The sequence below is a fragment of the Mycetomoellerius zeteki genome, unplaced genomic scaffold (genome assembly GCF_001594055.1).
Source record: "Mycetomoellerius zeteki isolate Tzet28-1 unplaced genomic scaffold, Tzet1.0 scaffold309, whole genome shotgun sequence".
Taxonomy (NCBI): domain Eukaryota; kingdom Metazoa; phylum Arthropoda; class Insecta; order Hymenoptera; family Formicidae; genus Mycetomoellerius; species Mycetomoellerius zeteki.
Genome location: NW_017257293.1, coordinates 17,355 through 39,632, shown reverse-complemented (window position 1 = coordinate 39,632; position 22,278 = coordinate 17,355). Strand labels below are relative to the sequence as shown.

Genomic DNA, 22,278 nt, shown 5'->3' with positions numbered 1-22,278 from the left:
TTATTTGATCTAAGATAAGAGAGTACATGGAAGTAGTAGTAGTTTGCGTATACAATACAGACATATTTTCGTGCAACAGGTGGCCATATCTATGAGGATTCAAATTAAACATCCAAATTTAATGCATTTTGCTGCGTATGTAACAATCTTGGTTTATTGATATTTTATTGTAGCGTCGTCAACAAATATATATGTATATTGTCACAATCTTGATGATTTTCATATCTACCATTTTCTTTTGCTTAGAATAAAAAATAATTTAGTATAATAAATAAAATAATATATAGAACATAATATCTTTTGTATCCTCTTTAAATTTATTATTAAAAGATACGTAATATTCGTTTCCTTTTATCCTTCAATTTTACCAACTTTTATTGTGTCATGATCTATTTAAATCAACATAATCAACAAAATTAGTAATATTATTATTTCTTACTAGTAAAGGACAATTGCAGAATGCGTACTGGTCGCCTATAAAAACGTACCTCAATATTTTATATTATTATATACTTAATATAAGCAACATTCAGTAATAAAAATATGAAATAAATGAGAAATAAATAATATAGACAAAAATTTCATAGGTTGTTTTATGAATGTTAGCAGCATTAAAATTAGATATTTGTTAATTATTACGTATTAGTCAATTTCTTTTATTAATCTTATATTTTTAATTGATTCCATTCATAAATTCAATATTTTCAAAGGAGATACGACTTGGAAGACCTATAGGTACGATTTAGGCATCCGCTTTTGCAGCGTATTACAAAAAGATTTATAACAAATTAATTTGTTAATAATGAAAAGTAAACATGTAATAATAAATGTCCGAAATATCATCCATTTGCACACAAATCAGTACCAAATGAAAAATATAATAAAAAATAACTTTTTTAAGTGCTACGTATTCGGCAATTCTTCCCTAATTCTTCGTATTAGTACAATGAGTAAAAATTCCATAAAATTTATGCAAAACCTAAATTAACGAGATCATTACCTTTTTCCTCTTATTTGCAATAAAGAAAATTTTTGTAAAAAATTATTATTTTGATAAATTTTTCGGTAAGTATTAGAGTATTTTTTCAAATAATCTATATTTTACAAATTTTCGTACTTTTAATACAATTAAATTATCTTGCACGTGGATAAAAATTATAAAAATATATGACAAATCTGTTTTATTATTTTTAATGTATTCCTTTTGACATAATCTTGGCTTGTAATAATTAGCATATGCACAGTTTGTATTATTATTTGATTCTCATTAATAGAGAAGTCTAATTCTTATAAAGTACATTATACTGTTTGTATATAATTATATTTTTGGTCATTAAGGACATTCGTATTCACAAAATACATTAAGAGTAATTGCATAAGATATGATCTTACTAATGACTCTTGCATTTAAGGATTTAGCATAATGACTTAAATCCTATCTTACCACGAAACGCATATATTAAAATAATTCGTAAGACACCGTAATGTGAATTCGAGAATTTTATCTCTTTACTTCTTAAAGGAACAGAGAAAGAAAGAGAGAGAAGAAGCAATTGTTTAAAGCTTTCTTAAGTTTTTGTTTATTTGATAAAAACTGTACGAAGAAAATTATTTTACCAGAAATAAGAAAATTACTCATATATGCACCATTATCTTCCTGCCAAAAGTATGAACATGCAATTGTATATATAATAACTGTATTATTTCTTGTTAAAAGTTCTTTGAAATTTACAAAAAAATTACATTTATATATTATTTTTATCATTAAAAAATATATATTTTTTTTATATCCATCAAAAAAGTATATAATATCACAGTTCTTAAAAGATTACTAAATAGAAATTACATATATGAGTCTTTCTAGCAAAGTAATTCCGAGAAATGTTTAAAGGATGATACGTTAAGAACCTAGAATTAATTCCAAAGATATATCGCGGATCATTGAATTTCAACTAAGAACAAGAACAAGATTCCAATTGATAATATCTATCTTCAATTAATTTAATCGATAATGTATTCTACGTAAATTTTTATTTGCGCAGGCAGCGAAATATAAAACTCAGAAATTATATATGTATTCGTTCGTTGCAAAATAAATCTGTCTGTTTTAATTAATGCGCATCGCTTTGTGTCTGTTCTGCGGCAAATTGCACGATTCTCGTCCCCTATCGCGCGCGAATCGTGCCACGAATTCGTGAGTGGGATCGGTACGCAAGGTGACTATCGAGCGGTTTATTTCATCGAGCTGACTGGCGGAAGGAAGGAGGGAAGGGGGCAAGAGACTTGCGTCCCAAAATGCAAATTCGGTACGACTATACAGTACCGTTTACGAGATCAACGCACTACTTGGATTAGAGTAAGAGCTCAAGTCTGCAGAGCGTGCAAAAGTGCGAACGTTGGAAATATATTCGTCCTCCCCTATCGACTATATTTCATCTTATATACGCAAATCTGAGAATAAAAATAAGAAAGAAACGTAACGTAGAGATATAATATAACGACAATTCAACTGTTATTCTTTTGTGCAGTAACATCATGTACTAACAATGTTACGTAAGATTTCACACAAAGTGACAACGCGTAACTTTATTATTTAATAACGTGAATCCCAATATAAGTAAGCGATAAAGAGATAATAAAAATGTAACAGAATTCAATTATACAAACATTTTTTTATCAGTAAATATCTTATAAAATTTATTCTAATAAACATATCCTTTCAAATATTAATTACTCTGCATTATCATCTCGGCGCAATAAAGTTAGATGGAAATTTAGAGGCAAGAGGGACGGTAATGTATCCATGAAACATGGATATATTACCGAGCACATGTTATTTTTCCAGTTCAACCGCAGGCAATTGGTAATCCGATATTCGGGTTAGCCACGAGATATCGAAAAACAATCGGAGACTTGTTCGCACTGACCTTCCTACGCACAAATTCATGCCGCATCCTTAGAGGGCAGACAAGACAGCGAACACGGAAGAGAGAGAGCAGTCCCGTGTGACCTCGAGTTAATTCTCACCGTATATCCTCCCCTTCGATATTTCCGGGATCTCTTTATCCATCTCTCTCTCTCTCTCTCTATCTCTCTCTTTCTCTCCCTCGCCCCCGCTTCTTATCTTCGCGCTCCACCTTCCTAACGTCTCCCGTTCCAACCATTCGCCCTGCTGATCCGAGCACGATGAGGAGGAAAGGCGTAAGAGTCAGGTGCCAGTTACCGACCAGACATAAAATATTGCTCCCCGTCCGTGAAGTAAAGTAAGGCGCGACCTCCCGGCCATTTTCCTTTCCTCGCAGATATCGAAATAACGTGCCTCGTTAACGCGTCGTCATATATCTCCGAGATTTCTTATCTCTTCTGCCTCGTAACCTAAGCTCTATCGTGCGAAATAACATTCCATGCTTTTGTATCGAGGCACTTAAATTTGAACTGACTGATCACGGATAAGATATCATGACTGAAAGATTCCATTCCGACCGAAACGCATACATGCACGATTCGCGACTAGAAGCGAGACGAGACCTAAAAGCACGAAAACGCGGAAACGGAATCTCAATTCGTCGTTCAATTTAAAATGGAGCAAACTAACAGAATCTTCTCTTATTCGAGACTTACCAACTTTTAGTTGACTTACTGAGATTTATTGATTTTAATTTCAGACTTACCAAGATATCGAGTGCTGAAATATAGAAAGTTGTGACGAATGACGATTCCATTGAAGAAGAATACTGCAGATTTCAATGCCATCCACTTTCTGTCAATTTTGTGACAGCAGCAAAATCTCTTCTGTTTACCTCGCGGTTTATCAAGTACATTTAGAAATCGCGCGCGCACGGGATTTCTTATAAGAAACTCCATCTAGAAACTGTGTCCAAGAAGAATTAATTGGAAGGATTAATTGAACGGGATATCCTCGATATATAGCCGAATGAGGAGCACTTTTCACTTAAATCTCTCTGATCGGCCACTACGTTCACTCTGCCGTTGGTGGTATTAAAGTAGAGTAAACACAGCATCTCATCCCGTCGGTCGAGTGAAAATGACCGCAACAAGATATATAGGATGCTGAAATTAAGAGGATTTCATGGAAATTCGCTTCACTAAATAATCTTTGAAACAAAAATTGACTTATATTTTGTTCCTTTTTTTTTCCTATTTTTCTAGATTTACTATGAATTTTACAAGAAGCTATTCAGAATTAATGAAATGCGAATTCTTTACTACCTAATAAAAACTATTAAAATATTATTTACACACACACACACACACACACACACACACACACATCCGGAAATATATTTTAAAATAAGCTTCTCTTTGTTCAGATTCGTATCATGTTGCATTAGAGAATAAAAGCGGGCTTAAGAAATTTTTTAATCTAATTCCCAATTTCTCGAAGATTCTAAGCATTCGATTCTATAAAGAAAAATTTCCCCAGAAAATTATTATAATCTTTATTTATTTTTATATAAAATTTAGAAAATACTGTTTCTTTAGTTCTACAAACAATTTTGTTCGAAACATTGCACTCAGGAAACTATCAAGGAAATTGAAAACGATCGGAGTAATTAGAAACAAATCAGAGAATTTTATAAAATTTTCTGGAAAATTAAAATTCTTAAGTTTTAAAGAAATTTAATATACATACATCACAGCTATGCAGTTTTGAAATACTACCAACTTAACAATTAAAAATGCAAACAGTGTCAATAACATTAATAATAATTTGGACTGCTATATTAAATTGATCTTTCAACAAAATGTTTAACAATTTCTAAATCAAGACGAAAATATAAAAAATTTCAATATGTTATTGAAAGTCAGAAAAAAATCATGAAATTTTATCTGGAAATCAAGGAAAAGTTACAGAATTTTACAATGAAGAATTTGTAACAACCTTGTTAAATGATTAAAGCTATATATTACTGTTAAAGCTATATATTACTTGCACGACAGTTTTTTAAATTTTATTAATGCACTGTTTCGAACAAAGTTGTTTAAATAACTATACGTTACTGTTCACGCAAGAGACATTATCGTCTTCATCATTGCAAACGATAATGTTCGGGGATGCTATTTATTGAAACTGCAAGTTCGAAGACAGGGAGAGAAAGGAAGAAGAGCGAGATATGATCGATTAAAACTCTAGAACCGAAGGTGCTTGCCGTCGTGCGCGAGTTTTAATTTCCATTCCGGCACCTCCAGATTCCTCCAATTTCCGGTCCATCGATGGAAATCGAGGCGCGCGGAAAAGACCGCACGGTCGCGAAAGTGTGCCTCGTTCAGTGCGCCGCGAAGAGATAATAATTCATAAGGACGACAAAAAAAAAATAGGAACATCTCTCTTCGCGACACGCCGTAAAGTCCGTACCCGGTCGGCCAAAATTTCGAGGTGGATTTTCTCTCCCTTTTACCGCACACGGACTCCTCCATGTAGTGGTAGTCACAGTCGCCGCTGACCTACTATTTCGCGCACCCCTTCTCATCCTCCCCCGGCCACCTTGACGTTTCGCGATATTTCATAACTCGCGGCACGGGGCGCTCGTGACGTGCAATGCGTCGCGCGCAGACGAACTATAATAATGCAAAAACCGTCCGAGTCTTTCTTTCTTTTTTTTTAAACGCACTAAGCAGTCCTACTTCTCACGGGTACCAACTTTATGACATCGCGTTCGTTTAAAATTCGGCGCATAACAGCGTGAATGATGGCACAGGAATGGCCTGAAATTTTAAAAATATGAACATCCGACTTACGGGAATTACTTTTAGCGAATTACTTACGCTGGACTTAACGTGAATACGTACGGCATGTTTCCGCATAGTACAAGAACAAATATCTAAAGTCACATATCGTATATGTTTCTCTGAATAGAACATTGTAGAAATTATAAACGATGTTTGCGATGTAAATTTCTTATTTTTCTTAATTTGTAATATTATTTGTATTATTATTCTTAATTCGTATAATTGAGGGGATGGGCGGAATATATAAAAGCTTAATTACAAAATCATGATTTCAATAAAAATTAAAATAACTTGCTACTTTTTTATTATATACAAATGGGTACAGCATCAAATGAATTTATGTAATGTCTTTAAGAAGTTACATATTACAATATTTTCCTATTACGATCAATATTATATAAAAAAAAAAGCTAATCTCCGGAAAAAGGGCCTAAGTATAGAATTGTGACTTTATTCCACTTATCTCCTCAATTCTAGTTGAATATATAAAAGAAACTAAACGATTTCAAAGACGTTAGACAATTTTAATTGTTTTAATATATATAGGGACCATCGATACTTTCCTCACATATGTATATACATACGTAAGAGAAACGACGAAGTTGTCTGTTAATCCTGACCAACGCTAAATGAGAGAGAAGATGGGAGATCTTCTTCACTCTGTGAGAAGAGCAAATTGAAGTACCAATTTGTAAAATTACGGGGAACAGATGCGCGCAAGAAAGGTAATAGCGTCGATTAATGCTGTTCCCCCGATCAAACTCGGGAAAAAGATATTATTGTGCGGAAATCCTGAAACGTACACGTGCAAGATCAAAGAAGAGAGAAGAAGTTAAAGAAGAAAGAAATAACGAGAAAGAGCTTTGTGGCTCGATTTCATTCTTTTATTTGATAATAAAAAAACGAACATACAAGGGGAAAGTGTCCTCCTCTCTCGATATATACAATAAACATTCCGCTACCTTCGCTAACATTGCTACTCATTAGCCATTAGATGAAACGCAATTCTATGCGATTTATGTTCGTTACAGCGTATTTACTTCCATTACCATATCCTCCCGCATCCGTCACATTCATTGTAAAGAAAAATAACTCTCTCATCTGATTTCTCCCCAAAATCACCGCAGATTTTTTCGACATATCACGTATGATGAGACAGCGGTTCCTTGGAACGTATTTCTTCGAGAAAGAAAATTTAGCCGAACGAAAAACACACCGAAGTAAATACGATGAGAAAAAACCGTAGAAAAAAAATCGTAGAAGGTCTACGATCGTATATTGATCCTAATAGGATACAATTTTATTAGCACGTAGCTCTATCAACCAAATGCTAAATTTTGCCTTGGCTTTTTCGATTTAATATCATAAAGACACTCTCTCAAAGAGTCGACGTTATCATAAAATGAGCTTGCTTTACGACTGTAATATCATTTTGTAACGATCTTTCGAGAAGGAGTAAACATGAACCACATGATATATTAAATGCTCGGAACTTTTTAATATATATTACCAGAATATATTATGCAGAAGAGATAACCAATAACCATGTATTACATTTAATATCAATATGATAAAATTTTGATAACTCTTGAAGCTTGTTTGTTATTGAAAAGCTGCTTTTGAGAAAATAATTAAACGAACGTTAAATCCTAACGTAAAAACTGCCATATTTAATTAAAATATTTCACTGAAACTAGTATAATTTTGACGATCCTTTTTACTTCAATAAAATCTTATTTCTTTTTAATAAACAAAAAATATGTACGTATATTTTCTTCTACACTATAGATATAATATATATATATATATATAACCATCTTTATTTTATTTATTGTGTTGTTATTAATTATCTAATTATTAATTTACAAAATTATTTATTATTCTCTTTGTATTTATAGCTAATTCAGTTTTTGTAATGATACGATTTATTAAAGATTTTTATATCATGTAAAGGTCGTGAAAAGATCTATATATTTTAAATAAATACGGTATTGCATATCATAAACAAATAAAATAAACAACGAGATCTCAGACCGATAATAAAACACCTAAATTTCATGAGTTTATTCTAATGCAACGTTATATTACGAACACAAGCAGATGAAATTTTTTATGACTATGACTTCTTCAAATTACTTTTTATATTAAAGATAAATTATACATATTTTATAAATACATATTAAATTTCTGTTGATTTGTGAATTTCAAAACCGTTGAAGAGAACTTATAGAAATATGTTTATATATTACTATTGACTCTCATGACCGCTTTGAACTTTTATTTCTTCCTGCTATTGCTTTCTTGTTATATTTGCGAGGAAACAGCGCCAAAGTGCTTCATACCATTTCTCATATTCGTATAGGTATAAAAGAAAAGACGTGCCTCTGTGACGGTGAATTAAAAAATTAAAGTCTGTAATTGTACAACAATTTCGCGACAAACTTGGTAAGCACACACTTACTTCATTGACGCATACGTACAAATGATTTTTATTATTATCTAATAATATTTAATTTATGTCTGAAGCTTAATCCTTTCAGACCTAATTTTATCGGAATCACGTTAAAAAAAATTTTTTTTGTAGAATGTGTTCCCCTGAATAAAAATCACCCCCATTTAGGCGTAGACGGTTTAATGTTTCCGAGATATTTCAATATTAAAGTTGATAACGGCATTTCCTTTAGAGTTTATTAAAACGTTCATACTCGAGTATTTGTAGTGTAGTGGATATGATAATAATCTCTCCATGTAGCACAGAATTTGCAACAATATCGCTGCAAAATCTCTGCATGCAATGTTGCTGCAATGCTGCAGTAATGTTGCTACAACATTTGTACAATATTGCAGAGATCGTGCAGCGATATTGCTGTAAATTCTGTGTTGTATGGGGAGGTTGTTATTATGTCCATTACGCTACAAATACTCCATAAGAACGTTTAATATCTCTCTAAAGGAAATGCCGTTATCAACTTTAATACTGAAGGATCTCAGAAACAACAAATCGTCTATGCTTAAATGGGGGGTGATTTTTATTCAGGGGAACACATTCTACAATCCTCCTAAGTTTCATTGAAATCGGTGAGGGTAACTCTGGAGCCTCTCCTTGTTAGATGATGTAGATAGAATTAAATAATTTCAACGAATATTGTCTTCAAATTTGATGTACATTACAACATACACGATCTGAAGGGATTAAAATGGAGTTTATTTTATTAATATCAACATTATTGAAATATTTTCTAAATTACTGTGAAAATAAATAAAAATTCGTATAATTATAAAGATGACCGCTATAATTCTACAGTTCCTTAAATTATTATTGTATGATACATTTGCGAAGGAGCAGCATCAATGTGCGTCATACCATTATTCGTAAAGGTATGACAAAAAGGACGTATCTGTCACGGCGATTTAACTAAGAAATTGAACAGTCTGCAATCAAACAATACTTCTACAACGTAATTAGTAAATACATAACACATATACTTGACATGCAAGCACACACACACGAAATAATATCTTTATTATTCTAATTTAAATAATCACGACACGAGCAAACAAAATATTTAAATAAATAAAACATTTAACAATTTTATAAAATAGTCAATATAATACAATAATGCATAAAACATGTAGGCTAACAGAATTTTCATTAACTCATGACTAATATATAAAAGAAACAAGAATATTATGAATTATAATATTAAATACGGTTCTAAATGAATTCAACTAGACAATTAAGGGCCAAAGAAGACAGACTAGATCTATTGTGCTGATACATAATAAAACATCCTCTTTAAATATTCCAAATTCGATTAAATTTACTATGATCCGTTTCAGTGGTGCATGTAATTTTACAATTACAATAAATGATAGTAACAATATATTATTGAGTTTCCATTATATCTATACGACACTGATGAGTATCGTCAATTAATTATTCGTTAAAATTATAGATATCATGTGATCTTCCTAGTATGATCGTTGATTTCAAACAATTAGTACCTAATTTATTTTGCAAACTAACAAGCGTCTGCTTAATTTGTTTGATTACCATCATTAATTATTTAATAGTATTTAATCTATACTTCAAATCTACAAGACATCTTACGTTTGTTTTATGGATACCAACGTTTTGACAATATTATCACGGCTTCTAACTGTAAAAACAAGATGACAAATTCTAATATTATTAAAACATGTACAGCGTGCAGATATACATTGTATTTTTAAATTATAGTTAATGCACAGATACGGAAAGATAATAAATCGTTTAAATTTTGTTCAAAAATGGTAACTACAATTAGTAGTAACACCAGATTGCACTATTTAATCAGCAAGTTCTTGAATATTAATGAATAAAGACATTTGTAAAATTTGTCCAAAAATAATCGGTATACAATTCACATAACATATTTCGATAGATATATTATTTATAACAAATTATTGCAAGTAAATTCACCATATACTATCGCTCAAAGGTTTGGAGTATTCATAATTTTTAGATAAATAACGATTCTTCACCAATTATCTCATTTAAAAAAATAAAGTTCATTTTCATTTTTATACGTACATTATTAATTTACAATTGAGATAATATAAATTTTAATATAAATATAATAATATGGCTCAATTAGAATAAATCAAAGTAAATAAATAGAAGGGCTACGAGCCACTTAGAAATAAATTAAAGTATACATTAGATATAAATAAATTATAGTATATTTATCAAGATATAAATAAATTATAGTAATCTTAATCAATAAGTTAGTTAAATTTTCTTTCGAAATTTAGAAATGCACCAAACTTCTCAACAATGGCGTACATATTACAGTATAGATAGGTATAACTTAACAATCATCCCCCCAACATTACATTATCTCAAATAGCTCGCTAATATCAACCTTTTCAACCGTAACATTAAATTTACTATTATAATATAACAATTTGTAAATCATTACACGTAGCTTTCAGTAAAAATTTAATAGCCTTGTGTTCCAATTTTAATTTAGTATTATGGCAGAGAGGCCAAATGGCGATTGCTACACAACTGACGATCTTCCTTATATTCGAATTCCTTTGTCGGCACCAATCATCTCAGAAATCGCAGAAGGTATGTATACAATGTTTATCATTTAATTCACTAAACACATCATATTCGATGCATATGTTATGATAACAGTTCTGCAAAATGGAATGCAACCCTTGTTCCACGAAGTGAACGTCGATGTAGCTAGCTGCCCTTGTCTAACTGGAGCACCATATAATCTTGCCGGAGTAGGTAAGAAATCACAACAAAAAGCGTTTAATTTTTCAGTAAATAAAGTATCTTTAAAAAGTGACTAATTCATACAGGATTATGTGGCAACACGTCGGTAATGAAATACCGACGCTTCATTACAGAAAACTTAGAGGAGCGGAATCACACAACACGGAATATTCGAGATATACTCACAACCAGCTGCCATGATTCCTTTATCATCGGATCTACTTACGCTACAAAACCATCCATGCCTTATTACGGACATGTACGTATTATCAATATTTTCATATTGTTATGCCCATGTGGAAAAACCATTATGATAATATGTTATGATAATATATCACTGCTACATAACTGGCAAGGTAACGGTAGACAGCAAACTGTGATAATCTACGAATCATATCACCAAATCACCGTTATCTTACCATTGTTTTGTAATCCTATTCTATTGATTTAAAACTATTCAATATAATCTATTGAACTTTAATTATGTTTTTATCATACACACGACTCCTATAGCATTATTGCTGTATCTAATAAACCTGATTACTGTTGTAGCTCATTATGAATGCAATGTACAGAGCATCTAATGATATTAGGAACGAGAGTCGCATTATTTTCGCAAACAGAGGTAACGGGCAGACAAAGATAGAAAAGTTAACTAATACTGATCATATGGTATTCACCAACATGGGCACTTTCTTTGTCAGCGAGGGTAGGGCGGGCAATGTTATCAGAGTGCGTGCCAAAGGTCGAAAAACTAGTGACACAGATATCATAACTTCAATGCAATCGGTCCTTTACGAAAAATACAAAAGAAATAGAAATGAAATTGTTGGTAATTAGTAGCCTGGTGTATAGGGTAAACTCGGATAAGATGGGCATACGGGCTCCATAGACTTTTAGAATGACTACAAAAATGCTCTCTATAGCAATTATTGAAAAAATTACAACCTATGACCATCTATTTCGTGTGGCCATAATACCCTAGTTTACCCTACAGTTAAAAAAGGACATGTAAAGACAATCAGATAATTTTTATGTCTGGCCTCAAAGCTTTAGGTGGTGTTCTAAGAATAAGAAACGGACGTGTGGCGTGTAATGTTATGTGCGATGAATATCAGGAACCGATGCCACTATTTTATGATTTTATTGAAGGACAGCAATGTCCCGAGATAGATCTGAAGTCAGATATGATAGCCGTGGGCGCAATAATTAACGATAAGCCAGAACTATTGCCTCGGGAACAGCGTTACGGTCTTGTAAGTTATTTGTCCCGGTATGCAGATACTAAAAACCATTGATCTTGAAGTTATCATATTATGTTATTTACCACAGATAAATATTATTAAAAATTTAACTTTTTATTTATTAATTAGTACAATTATTTTTGTCAATCCGCTTCTGTCAAATTTGAATCTGTGATTATTAAGTTGAGTTAAAATAGTGGAACCTTTCTTAATCATTTAATCATTGAATGCAATAACTGCGTTTCAATCCGAAAATTTAAACATTTCGAATTGATATTCTTTAGTTATTCGTTTTTCAGAATCTGTACAATAGAAGTGAGTTCCATTGTTTCTCTAATTATGAAGCAGGCGGACAATTTATTAGCGATACTACTCCCGATACGACGGAATATGAAGGTTACTTTAATGTAGCGGAACAGATGAATTTAATATTATAACTAAATGCCATTTTAATATAAAAATAGGTCATTATGTAATCTCATGTGTAAACAGAAATTTATGTAATGTCACCTAGCACATTATTGTGATGAAGACGTCACATCGAATTACAATACTTTATAAGCCTTCTTTGACGTATTTTTTATAAATTAAAGAGGATGTACAGTTCTTAATATTAGAGAAACATTTTAACAATTAATCCCTTTGGATTTAAAGGTATAGAATTTTGCTACATTTCCTTAAAACCAAAATTGAGAAACTAAATTCATAATTTATATATCATAAATTCATAATTTAATTACATTAATTAAAAATAATTTAAATTGTAATATTTTTCGATATAAGTAGAATTCTGAATTAGATAACATAATGACACGAAAAACTTTGTGGTCAAAGAGAACAAATATAAAAGATCAAAGAAAAATTCCATACTTCATTTTATCTATTTACTTGTTTCGTAGTATTAACTATGTGAGACTCGTTTTCGTTAAAGAGGTCTTAGATTAAAAATTACATATTACTGTACAGAATTAATAACCACTAAGTATTTTTGGTTTCCATATTTCTGAATCTTTTTGAAATTAGTCTTTCATTATCGAGACTAAATTCAAAATTAATAGAATTTTTCATTGACTCCACTGGAATTTTCTGATTGAAGTTCGCGTAGAAGATATTTTTCTTTGAAATTTTAAGATACCTTTCAGAACTTGTTTAGCATTAACTGAATACTATGTTAAAGCCCGATTGCACATCAACGTTACTTTATCTTTAAGCAAGGTTTTAAACTTTTTATATCTCGTTTTAAAGCGAAAAAGAGACAAAGACAGAGAGAGCGTTTTAAGCCTTGATTAAAGTCAAACGTTGCAACCGAGCCTAAGAAATATTACAATTTGTATCATTCGTTTTGTAGAAACATGCACTTAAATTTCTTGCAGTGAAATCTCACTCCAAGACAAACTACAACCACCCTTAGAAAAGTGAAAACTTTTTCTTTTTAAATTTCACTCTATTTGAAATAAAATTTCACTCCTTTGAAGTGAAAATTTACTTTAAAAAAGTGAAAATTGTCACTTTCTTTCAAAAAATCAAATATTTTCACTTGTTTAAGGATTGTATTATCACTTTCTTGAATTTGACTGAGATTTCACTGCAAGAAATGTAGAGCGTGATTTATTTTACCTGTCTATCTGCTTGTACATCAAATTTTTTAAAATATTATTACGCACTTTATGGGAATGAAATAATTTCTATGTGTTATATACTTTCACCATTACTTTTTATATTAAAAATTTGATAATAATGTTGCATTTTTTATGACTATAACGATAACATTGATATGACAATAATGATAACTAACGTTAAAGTTGCGCTAATGTTAAGAAAGTCACTTTGAAGAGTAACTTTTGTTTCTATTACGCGTTATGGTTACTGAAAAAGGTGGTAAGTAACTTATAATGCATCGACGAATTACTTTTTACGTTACAGGTAACAAATAAAAGTAAGTAGTTACAAATAAAACGTTATTTTTTTAATAACGACTTTCAATCTGTTAGAAGTAACGTTTGACTTTTCCAACTTCTTTGCTACCATTACCGTCATAAAAAATTCGCAATATCATTACCAAATTGTTATTGTAACGAAATAACGATAACAGTTAATTATTTCCTCGTTTACCGTTTCTCAATGTTAGAACTGTATAATGCAAATTTCTTTCTCACATTCATATCAAATGTGACGACTTCATACGAATTTGTCCATTTATATATAATGACCCGAAATAAATGTATTAAATTAAATCATTTTTATTTCTTATCAACTAAATTCTATATAAGATGTAATGTATATACAATTTGTATAACTACATACAATACATGTATAATCTTAATAAAAATTGACACATTGTGAAAGCTATATTTTCTGAACAATTTTTATAAAATTCAGTGATGATTCTATTTTCTGCGTAAATATCAACTTTAATCAATGATTGTTTTAGATCAATTTTTTAAGACAACTATTAATTTTAAAATGACACAATAACTTATAAAATACGTTAATAAAGTTTTATTAAGAAATAAGAATGATAAATATGTATATGAAGTAATAGTTAATAATTACAATCTTCCTACATATATTACAAGCGTTATGACATGAGGTACACGTTTCATGTAATGCGTTTATTGCATTTAGTGCACTGAATTCAATTTTCGCACTTGTATGCTTTGGGCATAAATCCCGTCCGCTAAAAATGCCGTATATCCTAAACAGGTGGGACATATAAAACAACAAACTAAACAAAGAATACGAAAGCAAAGAACTTGTATTTTACTGTACAATATGCTTTACTTTATTCCTGTACACGTATTAAATAACCACTAAATCTTTTACATGCCCTACAGTAATCATTTTATGTAGATTATAATTCGTGATGGAGCTACTTATTACAGTGACAAATCTATTCAACTCACAATAATTTCATTAATATTAACAGTAAGAAGCTGAAATGATAACACAATACTAATATAACATAAAAGAATGTAATAGGGTAATTACGGGAAAATTACCCCACTCCTATTTTTTTCTGACTTCTGCAGCGTAAATCCCAGCATGGCGTATTTGCCGGAGTTTTACCCCATGTATTTGAATGCATGTACTCAAACAGAACATGTTTAACTAAAGACGGCACACAATTTTTTCTGACTAGATTGCTTTCTGGATTAGATTTTTGCTACCATGTTGGCTGCGATGCTAATGCTGTCAGCCAATACGGTGGCAAGATTCTAGTCCAGCTTGCAACCCAACAGAAAAATAAGCACCGTTTGTCGCAGGCTTTAAATACGTTATACATTTTTCAGTAAAGAAATAAAGATTAAATTAATATAAGTCGAATGAAATATCCTTTTCTAGTATGAAGATCTATACATAGTTCCAATACATCAATTAGCTCCATCATTGCAGCATTACATGTTGAAATAAACAAAATAAACAACAATATTGGATTAATAATAAAACGTAGGTTAATAATAAAATATATATTACATAGGATCATTTTAACAATATCGCGTCTGTTTTCGAATAGACAAAGCTTTTTATAAATTTGTCGGTTTAAATCAACTTTTTATTAAAAATAAATAATGCATTTTAAATTTCAATTAATTTGTCGATTTCGAAAGCTGTCAACGATCACACAAACTTATGTTTATCTGTTACTGACTCTTACGACCGCTATAATTCTACAGTTCCTTCAATTATTATTGTACGATTTGCGAAGGAGCAGAGTCAATATGCGTCATACCATTATTCGTAAAGGTATGACAAAAAGGACGTGTCTGTGATGACGATTTATATAAAAAATTGGACAGTCTGCAACCAAAGAACACTTTTGCAACGTAATTAGTAAGTACACAACACATAAACTTGACATACAAGCACACACACGACATAATATCTTTATTATTCTAATTTAAATAACCACGAGACGAGCAAACGAGATATTTAAATAAGTAAAACATTTAACAATTTTATAAAATAGTCAATACAATAATGCATAAAACATGTCGGCTCATAGAATTTTCATTAACTCATGACCAATATATAAAAGAAAAAAGAATAACATGAATTATAATTTTACATACGGGTCTAAATGAATACAATTCCACTATACAATTAAGGGCTAAAGAAGACAGGCAGGTTGTAATTTGCTGATACTTAATAAAACATCGTCTTTAAATATTCCAAACTCAATCATTTTACTATAATCCCTTTCAGTGGTGCATGTAATTTTACAGTTTGAATAAATAGTAGTAACAATTATTAAGTTTCCATTATATTTATATCACACTAATGAGTATCGTCAATTAATTCTTCGTTAAAATTATAGTTATTATGTGATCTTTCTAGTATGATCGTTGATTTCAAACAATTAATACCTTCTTTGTTTTGCAAACTAATAAGCGTTTGATTAATATGTTTGATTATCTTCATTAGTTATTTAATAATATTTATAGTAATCTATACTTAAAATCTATGAGATCTATCTTGCGTTTGTTTTATGGTTGCCAACGTTTTAACAATAATGTCACGGCTTCTAACTGTGAAAACAAGATGACAAATTCTAATATTATTAAAACATGTACAGCGTGCACATATACATTGTATTTTTAAATTATAGTTAATGCACAGATACGGAAATAATAAATCGTTTAAATTTCGTTCAAAAATGGTAACTACAATTAGTAGCAACACCAGATTGCACTATTTAATCAGCAAGTTCTTGAATATTAATGAATTAAGACATTTATAAAATTTGTCCAAAAATAATCCGTATACCAATTCACATACCATATTTCGATAGATATATTATTTATAACCAATTATTGCAATTAAATTCACCATATACTATCCCTCAAAAATTTTGAGTATTCATAAATTTTAGATAAATAACGATTCTTTATCAATTATTTTATTCAAAAAAATAAAATTCATTTTCATTTTTATACGTACATTATTAATTTACAATCGAGATAATATAAATTTTAATATAAATATAATAATATGGCTCAATTAGAATAAATCAATGTAAATATATATAATGGCTACGAGCCAGTTAGAAATAAATTAAAGTATAGATATAAATAAATTTTAGTACATTTACAATGTTAATCAATAAGTTAGTTAACTTTTTCTTCCAAAATTTAGAAACGAACTAAAATTTTCAGCAATGGCGTATATGTTACAGTATAGATAAGTAGATATAACTTTTAATAATCATTCTCCCAACATTATATTGTCTCAAATAGCTAGCAAATATTAACATTTCTCAGGTCTAACATTAAATTTACTATTACAATATAACAATTTGTAAATCATTACGCATAGCTTTCAGTAAAAATTTAATAGCCTTGTGTTCCAATTTAGTATTATGGCAGAGAGGCCAAATGGCGATTGCTACACAACTGACAATATTCCTTATATTTCATTTCCTATGTTGGCACCAACCCTCTCAGAAATCGCAGAAGGTATGTATACAATGTTTATCATTTAATTCACTAAACACAACATATTCGATGCATATGTTATGATAACTAGTTCTGCAAAATGGAATGCAACCCCTGTTCCACGAAGTGAACGTCGACGTATTTAACTGCCCTTGTCTAACTGGAGCACCATATAATCTTGCCGGAGTAGGTAAGAAATCACAACAAAAAAGGTTTAATTTTTCAGTAAATAAAGTATCTTTAAAAAGTGAATAATTCATACAGGATTATGTGGCAACACGTCGATAATGAAATACGGTCGAATCAATTCAGAAAATTTAGAGGGGTGGAATTATAGAACACGGAATATTCGAGATATACTCACAACCAGCTGCCATGATTCCTTTATCATCGGATCTACTTACGCTACAAAACCATACATGCCTTATTACGGACATGTACGTATTATTAATATTTTCACATTGTCATGCCCATGTGGATAATACCATTATGACAACATGTTATGGTAATATATAATGCTACATAACTGGTAAGGTAACGATAGACAGCAAACTGTGATAATCTACGAATCATATCACCAAATCACCGTTATCTTATGGTTGTTTTGTAATCCTATTCTATTGATTTAATACTATTCAATATAATCTATTGAACTTCAATTATGTTTTTATCATACACATGATAAAAACTATGGCATTGTTGCTGTATCTGATAAACCTGATTACTGTTGTAGCTCATTATAAATGCAACGTACAGAGCACCTAATGATATTAGGAACGAGAGTCGCATTATTTTCGCAAACAGAGATAACAGGCAGACAAAGATAGAAAAGTTAACTAATTCTGATCATATGGTATTCACCAACAAGGGCACTTTCTTTGTCAGCGAGGGTAGGGCGGGCCATGTTATCAGAGTGCGTGCCAAAGGTCGAAAAACTATTGACATAGATATTATAACTACAATGCAAACGGTCCTTTACGAAAAATACAGAAGAACTAGATATCGTTCTATTGGTAATTAATAGTCGGGTATATACGGTAAACTCGGATAAGATGGGCATACGGGCCCCATAGGCTTTTAGAATGACTACAAAAATGCTCTCTTTAGCAATTATTGAAAAAATTACAACCTATGGCCATCTTTTGCGTGTGGCCTTGATACTCTAGTTTACCCTACAGTTAAAAAAAGGACATGTAAAGACAATCAGATAATTTTTTGTGTCTGGCCTCAAAGCTTTAGGTGGTGTTCTAAGAATGAGAAACGGACGTGTGGCGTGTAAAGTTATGTGGGACGAACATCAGGAACCGATGCCACTATTTTATGATTTTATTGAACGGCAATGTCTCGAGATAGATCTGGAGTCAGATATGGTAGCCGTTGGCACAATACTTAACGATAAGCCAGAACTATTGCCTCAGGAACAGCGTTATGGTCTTGTAAGTTATTTGTCCCGGTTATGCGGATACTAAAAACCATTGATCTTGAAGTTATCGTACTAGGTTATTTACCATACTTAAATATCATCAGAAATTTAATTTTTTGTTTATTAATTAATACTATTATTTTTGTCAATCCGCTTCTGTCAAATTTGAAAGTGTGATTATTAAGCTGAGTTAAAATAGTGGAACCTTTCTTAATCATTTAATCATTGAATGCAATAACTGCGTTTCAATCCGAAAATTTAAACATTCCGAATTGATATTCTTTAGTTATTCGTTTTTCAGAATCTGTACAATAGAAGTGAGTTCCATTGTTTCTCTAATTATGAAGCAGGCGGACAATTTATTAGCGATACTACTCCCGATACGACGGAATATGAAGGTTACTTTAATGTAGCGGAACAGATGAATTTAATATTATAACTAAATGCCATTTTAATATAAAAATAGGTCATTATGTAATCTCATGTGTAAACAGAAATTTATGTAATGTCACCTAGCACATTATTGTGATGAAGACGTCACATCGAATTACAATACTTTACAAGCCTTCTTTGACAGCTTTGAGAGCCTTCTTTATAATCCTTATTTTTTATAAATTAAAGAGGATGTATTGTTCTTAGTATTAGAGAAACATTTTAACAACTAATTCCTTTGGATATAAAGGTATAGAATCTTGCTACGTTTCCTTAAAACAAAAATTGAGTTCTAAATCATAATTTATATACTAATCATAAATTCATAATTTAATTACTTTAATAAAAAATAATTTAAATTGTAATATTTTTCGATATAGGTAGAATTTTGAAATAACATAGTTATTTCAAACATGAAAAATTTGTGTTCAAAGGAAAATATAAAAGATCAAAGAAAAATTGTCATACGTCATTTTATCTATGTACTTATTTCGTAATAGTAATTATATGAGACTCGTTTTCATTAAAGAGGTCTCAGATTAACAAATTACATTTTACTGTACAGAATTAATGACTGTTAAGTATTTTTGGTGTGTTTCCACATTTCTGAATCTTTTTTGAAAAGGACAATAAATTATAAATTTTTTAACAATATATGTATATGTATATGTGTATATATACACACAGTCCTTCATTATTGATACTAAATTTAAAATTGATAAAATTTTTCATTCCGTGCATTGGAAGTTCGTGTAGGAGATATTTTTCTTTGAAATTTTAAGATACCTTTCAGAACTTGTTTAGCATTAACTGAATACTATGTTAAAGCCCGATTGCACCAACATTACTTTAACTTTAAGCAAGGTTTAAAACTCTTTCTATCTCGTTTTAAAGCGAAAGAGAGACAGAGACAGAGAGAAAGAATTTTAAGCCTTGCTTAAAGTCAAACGTTGCAACCGGGCCTAAGAAATATTAAAATTTGTACCATTCGTTTTGTAGAAACATGCACTTAAATTTGTTGCAGTAAAATCTCACTCCAAGAGAAAATACAACCATCCTTAGAAAAATGAAAACTTCCATTCTTTTTAAATTTCACTCTTTTTGAAATAAAATTTCACTCCTTTGAAGTGAAAATTTACTCTAAAAAAGTGAAAATTGTCAATCTCTTCCAAGAAATCAAATATTTTCACTTGTTCAAGGATTGTATATATTATTTATTATATATTATCTTTATTATTATATTGGATTATATATTATCACTTTCTTGGATTTCACTGATATTTAACTGCAAGAAATTGCGTGATTTTATTTCGGCTGTCTATCTGCTTGTACATCAAATTTTTTAAAATATTATTACGTACTTTATGGGAATGAAATAATTTTTATTCGTTATATACCCTCATCATTACTTTTTATATTAAAGATTTGATAATAACGTTGTATTTTTTATGACTATGAAGATAACATTGTTATGACTATAAAGATAACCAACTAAACGTTAAAGTTGCGCTAAAGTTAAGAAAGTCAGTTTGAAAAGTAACTTTTATTTCTATTACGCATTATGGTTACTGATAAAGATGGTAAGTAATTTATAATGCATCGACGAGTTACTTTTTAACTTAAAATTAACAAATAAAAGTAACTAGTTACAAATAAAAAGTTATTTTTTTAATAACGACTTTAAATCTGTTAGACGTAACGTTTAACTTTTCCAACTTCTTTGCTACCATTACCGTCATAAAAAATTCGCAATATCATTACCGAAATGTTATTATAACGAAATAACGGTAAGAATTAATCATTTCCTCGTTTCACGTTTCTCAACGTTATAACTGTATAATGTAAATTTCTTTCTCACATTCATATCAAATGTGACTCATACGAATTTGTCCATTTATATGTACCATAATGACCTGAAATAAATGCATTAAATTAAATTATTTTTATTTCTTATCAACTAAATCCTATATAAGATGTAATGTATATACAATTTGTATAAATACATACAATACATGCATAATCTTATAATTATAATAAAAATTGTAAAAATTATAATAAAAATTGACACATTATGAAAGCTATATTTTCTGAACAATTCTTATAAAATTCAGTAATGATTCTATTTTCTGCATAAATATCACCTTTAATCAATGATTGTTTCAGATCAATTTTTTAAGACTATTAATTTTAATCTCTGCAATAAAGAATGTGGAGTAACTCTGGTATGTACGGTACACCTAACAAAAACTTGATTTATTAAGTGTTACTGACTATGTTTAAAGTAAACGAACTATATCAGTAAAAACTTTGTACTGTCTACTACTATGAAAAAAATATTAGAAATCCGAAATATATATATTTATTTTTCGTATTAAAAAATGAACTTTTTTAAACCCTTGCAGTTTTGCCGTATATTCCGTAGAGGTAGGATGTACGGCTACTCATTGAGGGAAAGGGGGTATGAACGACTGATGACAAATTTACAAACAATGCACATAAATAAAACGTAAAATGACACAATAACTTATAAAATACGTTAATAAAGTTTTATTAAGAAATAAGAATGATAAATATGTATATGAAGTAATAGTTAATAATTACAATCTTCCTACATATATTACAAGCGTTATGACATGAGGTACACGTTTCATGTAATGCGTTTATTGCATTTAGTGCACTGAATTCAATTTTCGCACTTGTATGCTTTGGGCATAAATCCCGTCCGCT

The 22,278-nt window shown here is 30.2% G+C and overlaps 2 protein-coding genes across 2 annotated transcripts; both read left to right on the top strand.

The window, feature by feature from the left end:
• The first annotated feature begins 11,180 nt into the window (after positions 1-11,180).
• On the top strand, positions 11,181-12,701 carry LOC108724543 (ester hydrolase C11orf54 homolog). The gene is made up of 4 exons (XM_018450973.1): positions 11,181-11,279; positions 11,573-11,729; positions 12,071-12,276; positions 12,564-12,701. Exons 1-4 carry the CDS (start codon positions 11,262-11,264, stop codon positions 12,699-12,701), a joined length of 519 nt encoding a protein of 172 aa, XP_018306475.1. The 5' UTR covers positions 11,181-11,261.
• Positions 12,702-18,027: 5,326 nt separating this feature from the next.
• Positions 18,028-19,165, top strand: LOC108724546 (uncharacterized). Its single transcript, XM_018450976.1, has 3 exons — positions 18,028-18,133; positions 18,430-18,586; positions 18,930-19,165. Exons 1-3 carry the CDS (start codon positions 18,116-18,118, stop codon positions 19,163-19,165), a joined length of 411 nt encoding a protein of 136 aa, XP_018306478.1. The 5' UTR covers positions 18,028-18,115.
• Positions 19,166-22,278: the final 3,113 nt, after the last annotated feature.

What these genes read in the sequence shown, in the direction of transcription:
- LOC108724546 (XM_018450976.1), top strand. An exon ending in CACTTTCTTTGTCAGCGAGG is followed by an intron (nt 18,587 to 18,929) that starts GTAGGGCGGGCC and finishes CTGGCCTCAAAG; the next exon opens with CTTTAGGTGGTGTTCTAAGA.
- LOC108724543 (XM_018450973.1), top strand. An exon ending in CACTTTCTTTGTCAGCGAGG is followed by an intron (nt 11,730 to 12,070) that starts GTAGGGCGGGCA and finishes CTGGCCTCAAAG; the next exon opens with CTTTAGGTGGTGTTCTAAGA. An exon ending in GGGAACAGCGTTACGGTCTT is followed by an intron (nt 12,277 to 12,563) that starts GTAAGTTATTTG and finishes TTCGTTTTTCAG; the next exon opens with AATCTGTACAATAGAAGTGA.